Source organism: Dreissena polymorpha, chromosome 6, assembly GCF_020536995.1.
Source record: "Dreissena polymorpha isolate Duluth1 chromosome 6, UMN_Dpol_1.0, whole genome shotgun sequence".
Lineage (NCBI taxonomy): Eukaryota > Metazoa > Mollusca > Bivalvia > Myida > Dreissenidae > Dreissena > Dreissena polymorpha.
The window spans coordinates 14613042-14629988 of record NC_068360.1 but is presented as its reverse complement, the minus strand read 5'-3'; the positions used below and the strand labels follow the sequence as shown (position 1 = coordinate 14629988).

At 38.5% G+C, this 16947-nt stretch overlaps 1 protein-coding gene and 1 long non-coding RNA gene across 2 annotated transcripts in view; both read left to right on the top strand.

Annotated features, from left to right (window-relative positions):
• LOC127834030 (integrator complex subunit 6-like) overlaps positions 1-16947 on the top strand; it is a 57642-nt gene that overhangs the window by 24829 nt on the left and 15866 nt on the right. The window contains exons 11-15 of the mRNA XM_052359589.1: positions 3788-3898; positions 6178-6257; positions 6672-6821; positions 7256-7362; positions 9670-9815. Coding sequence (XP_052215549.1) covers positions 3788-3898; positions 6178-6257; positions 6672-6821; positions 7256-7362; positions 9670-9815 — 594 coding nt within the window. The remainder of the gene's footprint in view (positions 1-3787; positions 3899-6177; positions 6258-6671; positions 6822-7255; positions 7363-9669; positions 9816-16947) is intronic.
• Positions 7453-9662, top strand: LOC127834031 (uncharacterized). Its single transcript, XR_008027770.1, has 3 exons — positions 7453-7672; positions 8045-8230; positions 8293-9662. It is a non-coding gene; the product is annotated as an uncharacterized LOC127834031 (long non-coding RNA).

Genomic DNA, 16947 nt, shown 5'->3' with positions numbered 1-16947 from the left:
ATTATGGGACAGAGCTTTAATTGGGCGAGCGTCTTTAAATTTAGATTGAATGCAATACGACACATGTACAAAGAAATGTTTTATTGCGTCATACGCGTCATGTAAAAATCGTGCTTTCCGTGGACTTTCTGATAAATGGCATAAATTGAAGTGAATCTCTGTTAAGTATACTGCGTTAGCACGTAAATAAATCGTTAGGATTATTTAATTTATTATTCGTACACGTACAGAAACAACAGAAACATTAAACATAAACAAAGATCTTTTTATTTATCAAGCATGTATAGCATATAATAAACGATAACACTGTCAAAGTTTATACAATACACGATACATACAAAACATTAACAGGTAATTCATCTATTCGCTATGAAATGTGAAATATTCCGTCATCTTTCTCTGCTTGCACGAGTCTCTGGCTGCGCAGTATACTAGTTGTGCGCAGTATATTTCACAGCCGCTCCTTTCATATGGACAAACTGCAATCAAATCAAAGTAAAAATGTTTTAATCGTTTTGAATAACTTTAATTTGATAATTATTCCACTTGCACTTACCTTATTGAAAATAGCGCACTGAGCCGCTCTGATAGAGAATACATGTAATAAACACTGACTCGCAAGTTTTCACACCTTTATTGACCTTTATTGACATTACACAAGAGATTAACACCAGTTAGCTTTCTCGTGTCGTTTAACTTCTAATCGATTAAAATCGATTAAAATCGGTTAAACGGACAGATAAAGCAAGCAGGCTGTGATCGCCGCCATCTTTGAAGTTTCTGAAAATACATGAAGATGCATAACATTGGTTTGAATCAGAAATGGAAGGTTGGAGAAAAAACGGGATCCAAGGACCCCCCGCGTTATATTGGACACAGTGTTATAACGGACCGCACTATATTGGAGTTACAGTGTAATATTTTTGAGACACAGTTTGAGTAAACAAGATAGGCCAAATCAATAGGCCGAAAATATTTGTTCCATGTTTCAAAGACAATAAGCTTCTTGACCCCAAGAGAGCATTGTATTGGTATTTGAAAAAGACTGATCAATATAGAAACAATATAAATGAAAGAGAAAACAGTCTTTTTATTTCAATAAATAGTCCACATAAAAAAGTATCCAGACAGACTATTAGTAGATGGATAGTGAAAGTCATTCAGATGGCCTATGATGATAAAGAAAAAAGAGTGAAGGCACACTCGCCAAGATATGTAGGACTTTCTTGGGCCCTTTTTTAAGGAGCTTCGTTACAATCTGTTTTAGAAAAAAAGACCACTTTTGTTAAGTTCTACTTAAAGAATGTGGAACCAGCAGTTTTAAATAAGTAACTTTTGTATAAATGGGAATTAAGTTTTCATTTCCGACGGATTGCTGATATGCAATTAATTTGTATATAACTTGTGTACAGTGGAATTTTAACAACCAGTAATTATGTCCCCCACTTTAGTAGTGGGGGACATATTGTTTTTGCCCTGTCTGTCTGTTGGTCTGTCTGTCTGTTTGCGCCAACTTTAACATTTTGCAATAACTTTTGCTATATTGAAGATAGCAACTTCATATTTGGCATGCATGTGTATCTCATGAAGCTGCACATTTTGAGTGGTGAAAGGTCAAGGTCATCCTTCAAGGTCAGAGGTCAAATATATGTGGCCAAAATCGCTCATTTTATGAATAATTTTGCAATATTGATGATAGCAACTTGATATTTGGCATGCATGTGTATCTCATGGAGCTGCACATTTTTAGTGGTGAAAGGTCAAGGTCAAGGTCATCCTTCAAGGTCAGAGGTCAAATAAATGTGGCCCCAATCGCTTATTTTATAAATACTTTTGCAATATTGAAGATAGCAACTTGATATTTGGCATGCATGTGCATGTCATGGAGCTGCACATTTTGAGTGGTGAAAGGTCAAGGTCAAGGTCATCCTTCAAGGTCAGAGATCAAATATATGTGGCCCAAATCGCTTATTTTATGAATACTTTTGCAATATTGAAGATAGCAACTTGATATTTGGCATGCATGTGTATCTCATGGAGCTGCACATTTTGAGTGGTGAAAGGTCAAGGTCATCCTTCACAATGTCAAGGTCATCCTACAAGGTCAAACATCATATAGGGGGACATTGTGTTTCACAAACACATCTTGTGTTATATATAGAAAAAAGTACTTCTTTGTTGATAAGAAGAGAAAAAAAATATATGTGTACAGTGTTACATGATGAAAAGAAAGAAGAATAACACTGAAAATACTACTGCATACATAAGGTGAGCACTGCTTTGTAATCATCCTTATGTATATTTCATCAGGCAAGTATAAATCATGACTTAAAATTTTACAATTTTGAAGAAAATATTAATTGTATGAATGGATTTATACTTGCCTGATCAAGTTCCTCCCACCTCCCCTAGTATTTTGGTGTTATTATATTACGCCAGAAATAAAACTGGGGTTTACAGGTGGATAGGACTCGATCGTGAGTTTAACCACGTGATGATTGTAATGACGTGAGTGCTAATTTTAGCACAGCAGATTTGTTGATGCTGAACGGAGATATAATCCTTATGTATATTTCATCAGGCAAGTATAAATCCATTCATAAGATTAATATTTTATTCAAAATTGTAAAATTTTATTTCCGAATATACTGAAAATATGAAAACTAAATAACTAAAAAAAAATTTGTTTTTTGAAACCTAGAATTATACAAGTAAACATGATCCAATGTAGAAAGTATAAAAATTTTGCATAATTAAATTATCTGTTGCCATAAATTTGTTTTAAAAACAGTAAAATATGTTAAATTGATTATTTTAGACTTTCTTTATTTTCCCCAAAATCTGGCGTTTCCCGCAAAAAAAATTCCCCCCCAAAAAGGCCAGGCCCTTTTCCAAAAATTGGATAAAACCCCTGGTTGAACTAATATTGATGGATGGGGAATGAGCAAAATTTTGAAATTCAAAAAAAATAAATATATATATATATTATTTTTTGGGAAACCTTCGATGGGAACTTTTAGGTCCCATTTGGGAAAAATATTATTTTTTTCCATTGGGATGGGACCAAATACCGGACCCAATTTTTTACGAAAAAAAACTGCTCAATAAGTCTAGGCTTTTGATGCAATTGAGCTTAAATAAATATGTTGAAACTATCCTTTGTTTTCAGTATATGTTTTTAGCAATTGAAGTGAGCGTTAGTTAGGCTGTATGTATATTTTGCAGCCATTGAAGAGAGTGTCAGTTCTGATGTATGTATATTTTGTATATTTTGCAGCCATTGAAGCGAGCGTTAGTTCTGATGTATGTATATTTTGTATATTTTGCAGCCATTGAAGCGAGCGTTAGTTCTGATGTATGTATATTTTGTATATTTTGCAGCCATTGAAGCGAGCGTTAGTTCTGATGTATGTATATTTTGTATATTTTGCAGCCATTGAAGCGAGCGTTAGTTCTGATGTATGTATATTTTGTATATTTTGCAGCCATTGAAGCGAGCGTTTGTTCTGATGTATGTATATTTTGTATATTTTGCAGCCATTGAAGCGAGCGTTAGTTCTGATGTATGTATATTTTGTATATTTTGCAGCCATTGAAGCGAGCGTTAGTTCTGATGTATGTATATTTTGTATATTTTGCAGCCATTGAAGCGAGCGTTAGTTCTGATGTATGTATATTTTGTATATTTTGCAGCCATTGAAGCGAGCGTTAGTTCTGATGTATGTATATTTTGCAGCCATTGAAGCGAGCTTAGTTCTGATGTATGTATATTTTGTATATTTTGCAGCCATTGAAACGAGCGTTAGTTCGGATGGGGATTCATGGCCTTGTTCCGGACAACATTGAGAACTGTCTTTCATACAGTGTGATAACCTACCTCAAGAAATTGAAGAATCTGGTAAGCCAGAGATTTGCTGACTAAGCTGGCAACAGTGTTTATATAAATAACTGATCATCCTCTGGTGTGATTTTGTATGAAATCATGGGAATCAAACAGGTGTTGTTTCCCCCAGCTCAGCAATAGAATTATAAATTGATATAAGTAAATGTGTACCAGCTTAGTTACATGTCATTTGCCGCGGATATCAGGACTAGCTGTTAGTTTAAAGACTAGCAGGCTAGTACAAAGATACAAAAGAATATAACAAATATTTACTATTCGCATGTTTACTTGCCAATTTTAGCTCACCTGTCACGAAGTGACATGGTGAGCCTATGTGACCGTGTGATGTCCGGCGTCCGTATGTGCGTGCGTGCGTGTGTGCGTGCTTCCATCAACAATTTGTTTGTGTAGACAGTAGAGGTCACAGTTTTTATCCAATCTTTGTAAAATTTGTTCAGAATGTTTATCTTGATAAAATCTGGGTTGGGATTGTATTTGGGTCATCTGGGGTAAAAAACTAAGTCACTAGGTCAAAAACTAGGTCACATAATAGGTCAAATAATAGAAAAACCTTGTGTAGAAAATAGAGGTCGCAGTTTTCATCCAATCTTTATGAAATTTGGTCGGAATGTTTATCTTGATAAAATCTGGGTGAGGATTGTATTTGGGTCATCTGGGGTCAAAAACTAGGTCACTAGGTCTAAAACTAGGTCAAATAATAGAAAAAACCTTGTGTAGACAGTAGAGGTCACAGTTTTCATCCAATCTTTAGGAAATTTGGTCAGAATGTTTATCTTGATGAAATCTGGGTTGGGATTGTATTTGGGTGATCTGGGGTCAAAAACTAGGTCACTAGTTCAAAAACTAGGTCAAATAATAGAAAAACCTTGTGTAGACAATAGAGGTCGCAGTTTTCATCCAATCTTTATGAAATTTGGTCAGAATGTTTATCTTGATGAAATCTGGGTTGGGATTGTATTTGGGTCATCTGGGGTCAAAAACTAGGTCACTAGGTCAAATAATAGAAAAACCGTCAACAATTTGTTTGTGTAGACAGTAGAGGTCACAGTTTTCATCCAATCTTTATGAAATTTGGTCAGAATGTTTATCTTGATGAAATCTGGGTTGGGATTGTATTTGGGTCATCTGGGGTCAAAAACTAGGTCACTAGGTCAAATAATAGAAAAACCGTCAACAATTTGTTTGTGTAGACAGTAGAGGTCACAGTTTTCATCCAATCTTTATGAAATTTGGTCAGAATGTTTATCTTGATGAAATCTGGGTTGGGATTGTATTTGGGTCATCTGGGGTCGAAAACTAGGTCACTAGGTCAAAAACTTGGTCACTAGGTCAAAAACTAGGTCACTAGGTCAAATAATAGAAAAACCTTGTATAGACAATAGAGGTCACAGTTTTCATCCAATGTTTATGAAATTTGGTCAGAATGTTTATCTTGATGAAATCTGGGTTGGGATTGTCTTTGGGTCATCTGGGGTCAAAAACTAGGTCACTAGGTCAAATAATAGAAAAACCTTGTGTAGACAATAGAGGTCACAGTTTTCATCCAATCTTTATAAAATTAGATCAGAATGTTTATCTTGATGAAATCTGGGTTGGGATTGTATTTGGGCCACCTGGGGTCAAAAACTAGATCACTAGGTCAAATTATAGAAAAAACTTGTATGGACAATAGAGGTCACAGTTTTCATCTAATCTTTATTAAATTTGGTCAGAATGATTATCTTGATGAAATCTGGGTTGGGATTGTATTTGGTTAGTCAGGTGAGCGATTCAGGGCCATCATGGCCCTCTTGTTATATTGTGCATCTGAAAAAATACAGTATATATAAAAACAAGACTATTTTCAAGCAATATGGTCCCCTACCAGTGAACTCTGCCATTTTCAGCAATATTTCTAGTCTATTTGTTGCCTTAGCAACCAGAATTCTTGACGTAGGAACAAAATGAAATGACGTGCATAATCTCCATATTGCCATCTGTCCATGTTTCAAGTTTCATGAAAAATATGAAGAACTTTTAAGTTATTGCAGGATCCAGAAAAGTGTGACAGACTCACAGACTCACACACAGAGCACAAACCATAAGGCCCCTCCGGTTTCACTGGTAGGGGACAAATAAGTTTTTAGTACGGGTTACCATAGTCCATGTACGAGTATGGTTGTCGGGAAAAGCGTACAGCACAAAATATTTTGACCGGTGATATTCACACTTTAATGCTGCAAGTTCACAATGTGATTTGACCAATGTCTGACCTGTAATGTTCATCCCTGCAGGGAAAGATGGAGATGGACCGTCTGGTTGCCTCAGTGGGATCAAAGGGTCCGTCACACGAGGGTATCAAGGTCTGCTCCAGGTACGTACATGGGGATACAAGCTTGTGAATCTTTGTAGGAATGGTGCTTTGGTAAATGGAAATAATTCTTATAAAAGAATTGACGAACAATTTGAAAAAATATTTTCTTTGACTTTTGCTTTGTATTTATCCACTTTTGCTTTAGTTTCTATTTGTCAACTTTTGCTTTCTATTTGTCCACATTTGCTTCCTATTTGTCCACATTTGTTTTTTGTTTGGCCACATTTGCTTTCTATTTGTTCACTTTTGCTTTCTATTTAACCACTTGTGCTTTCTGTGTCCATTTTTGCTTTATATTTGTCCACTTTTACTCTATTAGTCCACATTTGCTTTCTATTAGTCCACATTTGCTTTCTATTTGTCTGTTTTTGCTTTCTATTTGTCTACTGAAGCTTTATATTTGTCAATTTTTAGAAGCAAGACTTCGGTTCTGCAGCGTAAGGACTTTAGTCAGCTGTTGAAGAATGTAGGCGGGAACCTGGCATCTCTAAAGCAGGAGCTCACCGACTACAACACCTTCACAATAGCTGTCCCAGATAGAGATGTGAAACCTCAACAGTTCAGGTAGAGTTTGGAATACCGTGAGGCTTTGCGGATAATGCGCGTATTTCCATTTCAGGGATATGAAGCCACAGTAGTTCAGGTAGAGATTTGGTAAACGTTAAGTATTGGCTATAACACACATTTACATTACAGAGACTTAACATGGCCTGCAGTTCAGATGAGTTACCATAAAACACTGAGTAACAATGCACATCCTCATTATAAAGATGTGAAACATAGGCAAATGAGTTAGATTTGAAAATATGAAAACAGTAGCAGTAACTCCCCACAAAAGTTTGTTCAAAATTCATATAGACTCCTGAAAGAAAATACCTCAAGTCAGACTGAAAAACGTCTTGGACTTCTCATTTATGTTGATCGAGTTCTGGGATGTGAAAGATTATGAGATAAAGAGATAATGCTGGATGTTAACGAGTGGACGTCTTTCTTTTCAGAAACCCATACGACATTCCTAGAAAGAACTTGTTGGATCAGATTGCCCGAATGAGAACCAACTTCCTGCAGACATCGTATTCAAGCAAAACCAAGCTCTCGGATACAGGTAATGATGTTCCCTAGGTGATTTCCCATCGTATTCAAGCAAAACCAAGCTCTCTGATACAGGTAATGATGTTCCCTAGGTGATTTCCCATCGTATTCAAGCAAAACCGAGCTCTCTGATACAGGTAATGATGTTCCCTAGGTGATTTTCCATCGGATTCAAGCAAAACCAAGTTCTCGGATATAGGTAATGATGTCCCATAGTTGATTTCCCATTGTATTCAAGCAAAACCAAGCTCTCGGATACAGGTAATGATGTTCCCTAGGTGATTTCCCATCTTATTCAAGCAAAACCAAGCTCTCAGATACAGGTAATGATGTCCCATAGTTGATTTCCCATCATATTCAAGCAAAACCAAGCTCTCAGATACAGGTAATGATGTTCCCTAGGTGATTTCCCATCGTATTCAAGCAAAATCAAGCTCTCGGATACAGGTAATAATGTCCCATAGCTGATTTCCCATCATATTCAAGCAAAACCAAGCTCTCGGATACAGGAAATGATGTTCCCTAGGTGATTTTCCATGGTTTTCAAGCAAAACCAAGCTCTCTGATACAGGTAACGATGTCCCATAGTTGATTTCCCATCGTATTCAAGCAAAACCAAGCTCTAGAATACAGGAAATTATGTTCCCTAGGTGATTTCCCATCATATTCAAGCAAAACCAAGCTCTGGGGAACAGGTAATGATATTCCCTAGGTGATTTCCCATCATATTCAAGCCAAACCCAGCTCTCTGATATAGGTAATGATGTTCCCTAGGTGATTTCCCATCGTATTCAAGCAAAACCAAGCTCTTGGATACAGGTAATGATGTCCCATAGTTGATTTCCCATCGTATTCAAGCAAAACCAAGCTCTCGGATACAGGTAATGATGTTCCCTTGTTGATTTCCCATGGTATTCAAGCAAAACCAAGCTCTCGGATACAGGTAATGATGTCCCCTAGGTGATTTCTCTTTATGTCTGATGTTCAGTGGAAATTTATTGCAAACTTGAAGCTAACAAACATATTTGCTTCGCGCTTTGGGAAAACCCAGCGTTATGCATGTTTGGTCCGCAGTAATGCATGTTCAGTCCGCAGTAATGCATGTTCAGTCCGCAGTAATGCATGTTCAGTCCGTAGTAATGCATGTTCAGTCCGCAGTAATGCATGTTCAGTCTGCAGTAATGCATGTTCAGTCCGCAGTAATGCATGTTCAGTCCGCAGTAATGCATGTTCAGTCCGCAGTAATGCATGTTCAGTCCGTAGTAATGCATGTTCAGTCCGCAGTAATGCATGTTCAGTCCGCAGTAATGCATGTTCAGTCCGCAGTAATGCATGTTCAGTCCGCAGTAATGCATGTTCAGTCTGCAGTAATGCATGTGCAGTCCGCAGTAATGCATGTGCAGTCTGCAGTAATGCATGTGCAGTCCGCAGTAATGCATGTGCAGTCCGCAGTAATGCATGTTCAGTCCGCAGTAATGCATGTTCAGTCCGCAGTAATGCATGTTCAGTCCGCAGTAATGCCTGTTCAGTCCGCAGTAATGCATGTGCAGTCCGCAGTAATGCATGTTCAGTCTGCAGTAATGCATGTTCAGTCCGCAGTAATGCATGTGCAGTCTGCAGTAATGCATGTGCAGTCTGCAGTAATGCATGTGCAGTCCGCAGTAATGCATGTTCAGTCCGCACAGGCTATTCTGTGACTATAAGTTCCACTTACACTATTTCTTCGTAGAAGAGACTTCAATGAACCTTTTGCATCTTATGCACCCATTTTGATCTGTGTGTAGTCCTTAAGAAAATCTGATTGAATTAAACACTTTTCTTCCTAGATTAAATTTTTAAAGACTCCAATTTCAACACAAAGACACTGATGAGCAGCAACCAGCATAAAACCTGAACAGGCAGCCAGTTACTATCCGACTGTTATGGTTTCATTCTGGTTGCATTCAGCCATTTTGAGCTCGGCTGTTTTCAGACAAAACCTGAGGTATTGTCATAGCCAGCTTGCTGTGTCGTGTCCGTCGTCGTGTCGCCCACGTCGTGCTAAAATCTTAACGTTTTGTCAAGGTTTTGAACATTGGCTCTAAAATCAAAGTGCTTCCACCTACAACTTTGAAACTTCATATGTAGCTGCACCTTGATGAGTTCTACACGCCACACTCATATTTGGGTCATTAGGTCAAAGGTCAAGGTCACTGTGACCTCTTAAAAAAAAAAAAAAATCTGACAAGCTTTCATTTCTTCAAAAATGCACCCATAGCCAAGCGTGGCACCCGTAATGCGGTACTCTTGTTTATAAACACATTCCATTTTACATTTGTAGATGAGCTTCACAGCGTTCCCATTGCTCAGATGGGCAACTACCAGGAATACCTGAAAAAGATCAACGTGGAGTCTCCTTCCCTCCGACCCCTGGAGAGCACACCCACAAGGGTCCACATGTTTGGAAATCCATTTAAAGTTAATAAGGTAGGGTAATATCATTCCAGGCAAATCCATTTTATGTTTATTAGGTAGGTCAATTTAATTCTAGGGAAATCCATTTGAAGTCAATAAGGTTGGTTAATTTCATTGAAGGGAAATCCATTTAAAGTTAATAAGGGGGGTAGGTCAATTTCATTCTAGGGAAATCCAATCTAAGTTTATAAGGTAGATCAATTTCATTCTAGGGAAATCCATTTAAAGGGAACTGCTGAAAATAGGGAAACAAGTACCTTTTATGAAACGCGCCAAGTGTGTAGCAAACTAAAAGCGTTAAGGGCGATGCAGATGTGTTTATTTAATCGCTCACATAGTTTTGGCCAAGGTTGGGCACTTTCATTTTAGGGCAAACTCTGCAATTCTTTATAATAGCCAACCAGTGTTTTTTTGTCAAGATTGGGGCAGTTATTTGGCCACATTCCCAATCTCAAAAATTATATTTTCCCAAATGCCTTACTAAAATTTCAAATGATGGTTTCAAATAAAAAAAAGTGTAAATAAAATGCAATATTTAGTAAATTTCCCTAAGCAGCTCTTTGGGTTGAACCTTAGTAAATATAATATTGAAAATACTCAATCTTAATTTTAAAGTATTAGTAAGCAATAAAGACCAAACAAAAGTTCATAATTTTAGTTCAAACAACGCCATTTTTTCCCAATCCAATGGTCCCGGGGCAGCATCCCCAAAATTGTGAAAAAACAACTGCTTATTGCTGCAAGTGAGCATATTTGCCTACAAAAATTTCAGGATTTTGTTTTAGCTGCAATTCTTTCTTTACAAAACTTACAATTGGTAATACGTTAAATTGTTGACACAGATTTTCGGCTGAAAATTAAGAGCCAGACTTAGTTCAATGTTTTAATGTCATAAATACTGACCTGTTATCGTATGCTTATACTTTCCAAGGGGAAATAACTCATCCGGAATTTTAACTGGGAATCCGCCACCTCAAAACCGTAATACAGGCCAGGTTAAACATAGTGCAATGCAACCTAGCCAAAAATCGGTAACCAACCCTCAATATTCTTTCCGGATCAACCAGGTGTATACGTGTCTTTTACGGCTCTGAATTAAAATATTGTTTTTCACTTGGTTGATTGGGGTTTTGAATAGATAAATTGTGTTATTTATCTTTTTATTTCTCATTCGGATTAATTTGTGTGGATTTAATGGATTTTGTTTCATTTGTAAAAGGTAAGCCATGCTTGTTTTTATCGAACAATGGTTTATTTCTACCATGCTGGGTGTTTTCAGGCGCGAAGGACCACGTGCAAAACGTGCTCTTCTAATACATTGCTAGAACGTGCAAAGCATGTTCTTCTAATGTGTCACGAGATCGTGCAAAGCGTGTTCTTCTATTGACAGATTGTTTATCATTTGCCATTGTGTGCAATAATGATTTTAACGTTCCGTATGACAATCTAATTGATCGTCATTTTATTTTTCATCTGTTTTGAATTAAACTTTTGTTTAATTTATGATCTACGGCAGTATTATTATAATTTTCATTATGGTCAAATAATGATTTTATGTGCCGTATGATAATCTGGTCTGTGACCAGTTTATGGTTGAATATGCTTTGCTCTTGTTTTTCATATATTCAACTACATGATGGTCGCAGAAACAAGAGTGGATAAATACCCGGTGACTTCGCAGATCATGGATGATAGTTGCAGTATCAGTCACCGGGTATCGGGCACGATCGCGACCGTACTATGCTAAGTCTCTTAGACAGTCGGTCAACATCAGACCATATGGCGACACCCGTCAGCCGGTCTTTGCCCGATGGCATTGGTCAAGGACATTGACCAATGCCGGACCATTTGGCATCCGCCATACGGTCATTATCCGGTGACAACACTGGTCATGATATGACCGGGGACGTTGATCACGGACCATTGATCGACGTCTGACCGGCCGGTCCGGTCACCGGTCATGTCACCGGTCCGGTCCGGTCATTGATCACCGGTCCGGTCACCGGTCATGTCACCGGTCCGGTCATTGATCACCGGTCCGGTCACCGGTCCGGTCACCGTTCATGTCACCGGTCCGGTCACCGGTCCGGTCATTGATCACCAGTCCGGTCACTGGTCATGTCACCGGTCCGGTCACCGGTCATGTCACCGGTCCGGTCATGTCACCGCTCCGGTCATGTCACCGGTCCGGTCATGTCAACTGTCCGGTCCGGTCACCGGTCCGGTCATTGATCACCGCTCCGGTCACCGGTCAACAGTCATCAGTTAGGCCTGCCACCGATAACACCAGTCACCGGTCAAGAAGAAGAACTCGGTCTTCTTCATTGAATTATTCTCCTATTCTTCGTTGAATACATCGTCTTCATCAAGGATTAGACATCGGACACGCTCTTCTTCGTCGAGCAGTTCTCATCGTCGCGGCTCTCGTAAGCGATCACGTCGTCACTCACGGAGACGTTATTCTAGAAGATCTCGGTCTCATCGCAGCCGATCCACATCTCGGCCGATCCAGATCTCGACACCGCAGGAAACGAGGACGTCGTCAACCTTCACGTAGACATCAGCGGACTGCATTGAGCACCACTGGATATTTATCGAACATACCTCTCCTTCATTGAGCAGTTCTCGGCGTTGATACGCTCGTAAGCGATCATGTCAATGCTCACGGAGACAATATTGTAGAAGACAATATTTCCAGCGTAGCCGAACAATATTTCGGCATCGAAGTTATATGGATGTCGCCACTTCTCACGTAGGCGTTAATGAACCTAATGGTCATATCGACGTTCTCCATTTTATTCCTTTAGGAATATCATGTCTCCATTCCACGTGTGATGGTTCTTCTTATGGCATCCACACATGTTGCAGTCACCGAGCCGTAGTTGTATACGAACACTAGTTCGTTTAACATTCAGGCTTCGGGATAAGCTGTTCTTTTCTCCACTACGACTACAAGGACACTTATGCCTATTAATGCTGATAATCTACCGTTGTTTTCCGGTTAACATTATCAGATGACTTCGTGGATGGTCATTCTTCTGCACCAGATATTTCCATTCTGACGCAGTTATATTATACCGGTCCCGATCACCGGACATCGGTCACCATTCATCGGTCATATCACCGATCACTGATCACCGGTCAGAATAAGTGATGTCTCATCGCCATCATATTGGATTTTTTTGGCATGATCTTCTTTTCCGAGCAGTGCTTGACATTGATAACAGACCATATGGATTCCACCATTTTTCGGTCTTTAACTGGTAACGTCACCGGTCATATTATGACTGGTCCGTTCACCGGGCTACAGTTACCGGTCATTGACCGGTCCGGTTCGGTCACCACTTACCAATTACCGGTATTCCACTGTGTTTTCATCGTTCAATTTTTAGTATCACGGGTATCGTCTACATTACATAGTTGTATACCCCTGGCTATGATTGTATTGAATACTATATTTTATGGATTCAACAATCTACATGACTTTTTGTGTTTTTCAATACTGATGTTCTACTGGCGACAGTTACCAAATCATGCTATATCTGTTATTTGTACTTCTATCTCAACCGGCTACATGCAGACTACTGGTCTTGCAGATAGATCGGCTGAAGTGGGCTCGGAGACTAGCATTGAGGTCGAACATTACTATTTGACCTCTATTAATTTATGTTCGAGACCCGAAGGATGAATTGTTTTAACCGCCTTTACCTGTCGGCTACAGACTTTGCAGTCAGTGTCACGGAACAGTTGGGACACATTAATGACGTTAGCAGGATTAGCAAGACGACATTTGTATCGACTTCTGCTTTTCTATTGCTCCTACGGCAGTGCATATTTTCAAGCTACTGGAATCAACAAGAGTTCTGATACATAGGATTGCCTATCAGATTGACGGCTACAGTCTTGTAGATGGCTTAGGACCTATTGAACTCAGATCCTAGGATCTGGAGGGACCTCATCTTAAAGTTATTCTTCTATTACACTTCTGGCCATAACAGGCTGTCTTCCTATAACTGGTCGTATTCCTTTCGGAATTCGTCCAGGTTAGAAGTCTTGAAGTAAATGGATTAATCAAGTCAGAATTTAAGACTTCCATGCATTCTACCGGCAAGCGTGGACCCGCTTAAGGTTACCCCTAGGGTTTTCACCTTTTTCTGCCATCACACCTCCGATTCCGGAGGTACCACTATCAATCATATTTCCGTACTTCGCAAATCGATGACTTCGCGACCTGTATTATCCAGGATTTTAAAGGCGCCTGTTATTGGTTCAAGAAGAGGCTATATTCTGTAGATAGGTCATAAACTTATAAGTGTTAAACACTGTCCTATTCTACCAATTTTCAAGTGTGTTTGGAGTGGGAAATTTCGGCTTGCCATGGTTTCTTTGCCCACCCATCCTTGACAAATGGTTCCGGTCACCGGTCGGTATTTACCGGTCCGGTCACCGGTCCTTCTGCTGAGACGTTTTTTTCTTACGTCCGTTTCAGCTTTATTTTTAAGATAATTGTATTAATCTCGGGATTATTTAATGGCACAGATTTCCATCTTTTTGTCATTATTTACCACTATTCAGTGGTGTCTAGACTAGAAGATTATCTTGGCAAGAATATAGTTTATTCTACCACAACCTTCCTTACATCTTATACAGATGTGAGCAGATAAGGTTATGGACGATCACATAGAACAACGTATCTTGATTTTCTCAATTATGTTGTATCCTAACGAATATCACCTGCACATCTACATCTTGAAAAGCGAAAATTCTTTTTAGCTGTTTTTCATTTACAACACATTTTCACGATTCCTTTGTGATGGTTTCAACTATCACACATCGGTCGTGGTTTACTTACAGACACGGAGGTGATCATATTATCACTCCTTGTAACTGGAAATCAGGAACTTATTCGTTCTTTGCAAGAACAACAAATTTTCTCTATCGTCTTTCTCATACCAGTTCGTCTCAACGCCCTGTTGGACCTTTTGTCCTGCAGTTCTTTCTTTCGAATTATTTTTCCGTTGGGTTCAATAATGTAATTGCGCATGCGCGGCAGTGAAGTTGCAGACGAGTTGCATGGTGTACATAGTATATCAAAGAATGTTGTTTATCATCAAACGCTAGTTATTAGCGTTATGCGATCGTATATCCCAGTGTATACCGGTATGCTGAACAACGTCAACAATGCAGTTCACAGAAATCGATCCAGCAGGGTGTGCGATTGTTATACATTCGTCCATTGACATAAACTGGAATATCTTGCCTTCTTGGTGAGTTTTTGCAATAACTGAGTTTTTGCCATAATTTCATGAAATATACTTAATGAACCATGGGATTATGGTTCTACGACCTTTGAAGTCTCCTGTACAATTATTTTCAGGAAACTTCTTCACAGGTCAAATATCATATCTCACTGAGACATATTTTTACTGATCCAAACATGTGCCACTTCATGTCTGGCCATTAATAACTTTTAGTTATCTCTACAGAAGAACGTTTTTCTGTTAGAGTTTCAATCCTTGTTACTTGTGCAAGGATAATTCCATCAGAACTGTATAAAGGTTCTATGGAAATTCATTTTTTACTGGGTAATTGAGAGCATAGTTATTACCTTAATCACTCTGCTAGATACATAGAGGTTTTTCTCATCTTTTTCTTGATGATAAGAAATTTGTTCTTTTCTTCATCAAAGGATAGAGATTATGCTTTCGTATACCTTGTTTTGTGTAAGTCATCGCAACTCTGTGCTGTCTTACCTATTTTGGAACTGATCCAAACTATGGAACGTCAGCACTATGTTTTTCGTTCCTTTACCTTCTTAAGCGGTTTTGACTTGTGTAACATGTTGGGATGCTTAATGAGCTCCCTATGAACCTTTTTCATCAGGCTTATTAACAGTTCCAATATAATTTTAAGACGGTTTTCCTTCTTATTATGGCTTTTACGATACGGAGAAGTGAAATTCATGCTTTTTCTGTTGAATACGACCAATTCCAGTTGGATCTATTGTCGTTTTCACTTTGTTGTGTCAGCCAGGATTCCTTGCTTAATATCAAGTCCTCTATATGGCTTCTACCTTCAAGTTTCCAAGTTTTCTTAAACTGGTAGTCATGAAGATGAGGATAAACTTCTTTGGGCAATCAGGGCTTTGAAGTTCTATCTCAGCAGTGTTAGTCAGAAGTCCATTCGAGGTTCTCAAAGACACTCTTCATTTCCCCAAAAAAGGGGGGGGGGAGATGTGTCTGCGGCTTCTATTTCTCGGGGTTAGACCTCGACTAAGGAAAGTTAATCTTATCCTGTCTAAGGATTCATTCCTTTTTAGGATCTGACCGCATGAATTAAGAGCTCTGTCTGTTTTGTGGGCATATATTAATCACACCCCACTTTTTGACGTGCTCTAAGCTGTTTACTGGAGGAATCCGACCACCTTGTCATCTTTTTATCTTCGTTTTCTGAAGTGCCAACAATACAATTAGTATACGTTTGGGCTTGTTGTGGTTTCACTAACGGTAGTGTCTTCTTTACGACATAGACATATTACTCTGTCCGAGAAGTCATAATTAATACCGTTTTAACGAAGATTACTTGATATCATTAGCTGATAACCCTGTTTATGGGTTCTACTGTGTTGGGAAAATATATACGAACCTTCCCACCGCAGCTGCAAAATCAGCATACGATAACAGGTCAGTATTTATGACATTAAAACAAATTTTTTAAATAAAATTCATTTTAATTATTAAATACTTACCTGTTATCGGTAAGTCCCACCTCCCACCCCGCTATTCGATTAATATTTTTTGTATATATATTGAAAGAATATTGAGGGTTGGTTACCGATTTTTGGCTAGGTTGCATTGCACTATGTTTAACCTGGCCTGTATTACGGTATTGAGGTGGCGGATTCCCAGTTAAAATTCCGGATGAGTTATTTCCCCTTGGAAAGTATAAGCATACGATAACAGGTAAGTATTTAATAATTAAAATGAATTTTATTTTAAAAATTTGTTTTAGCAGCAATAAAAAAACAATGAAAGAACTACCAAACCTAAAACCTGGTTTTTAAAACAAGGTGTTGTCTCCCTTACATATATACTACTCAAAATTTGCTAAGGATCACTTTTTATAGTATGTGTAATTTGAAGTT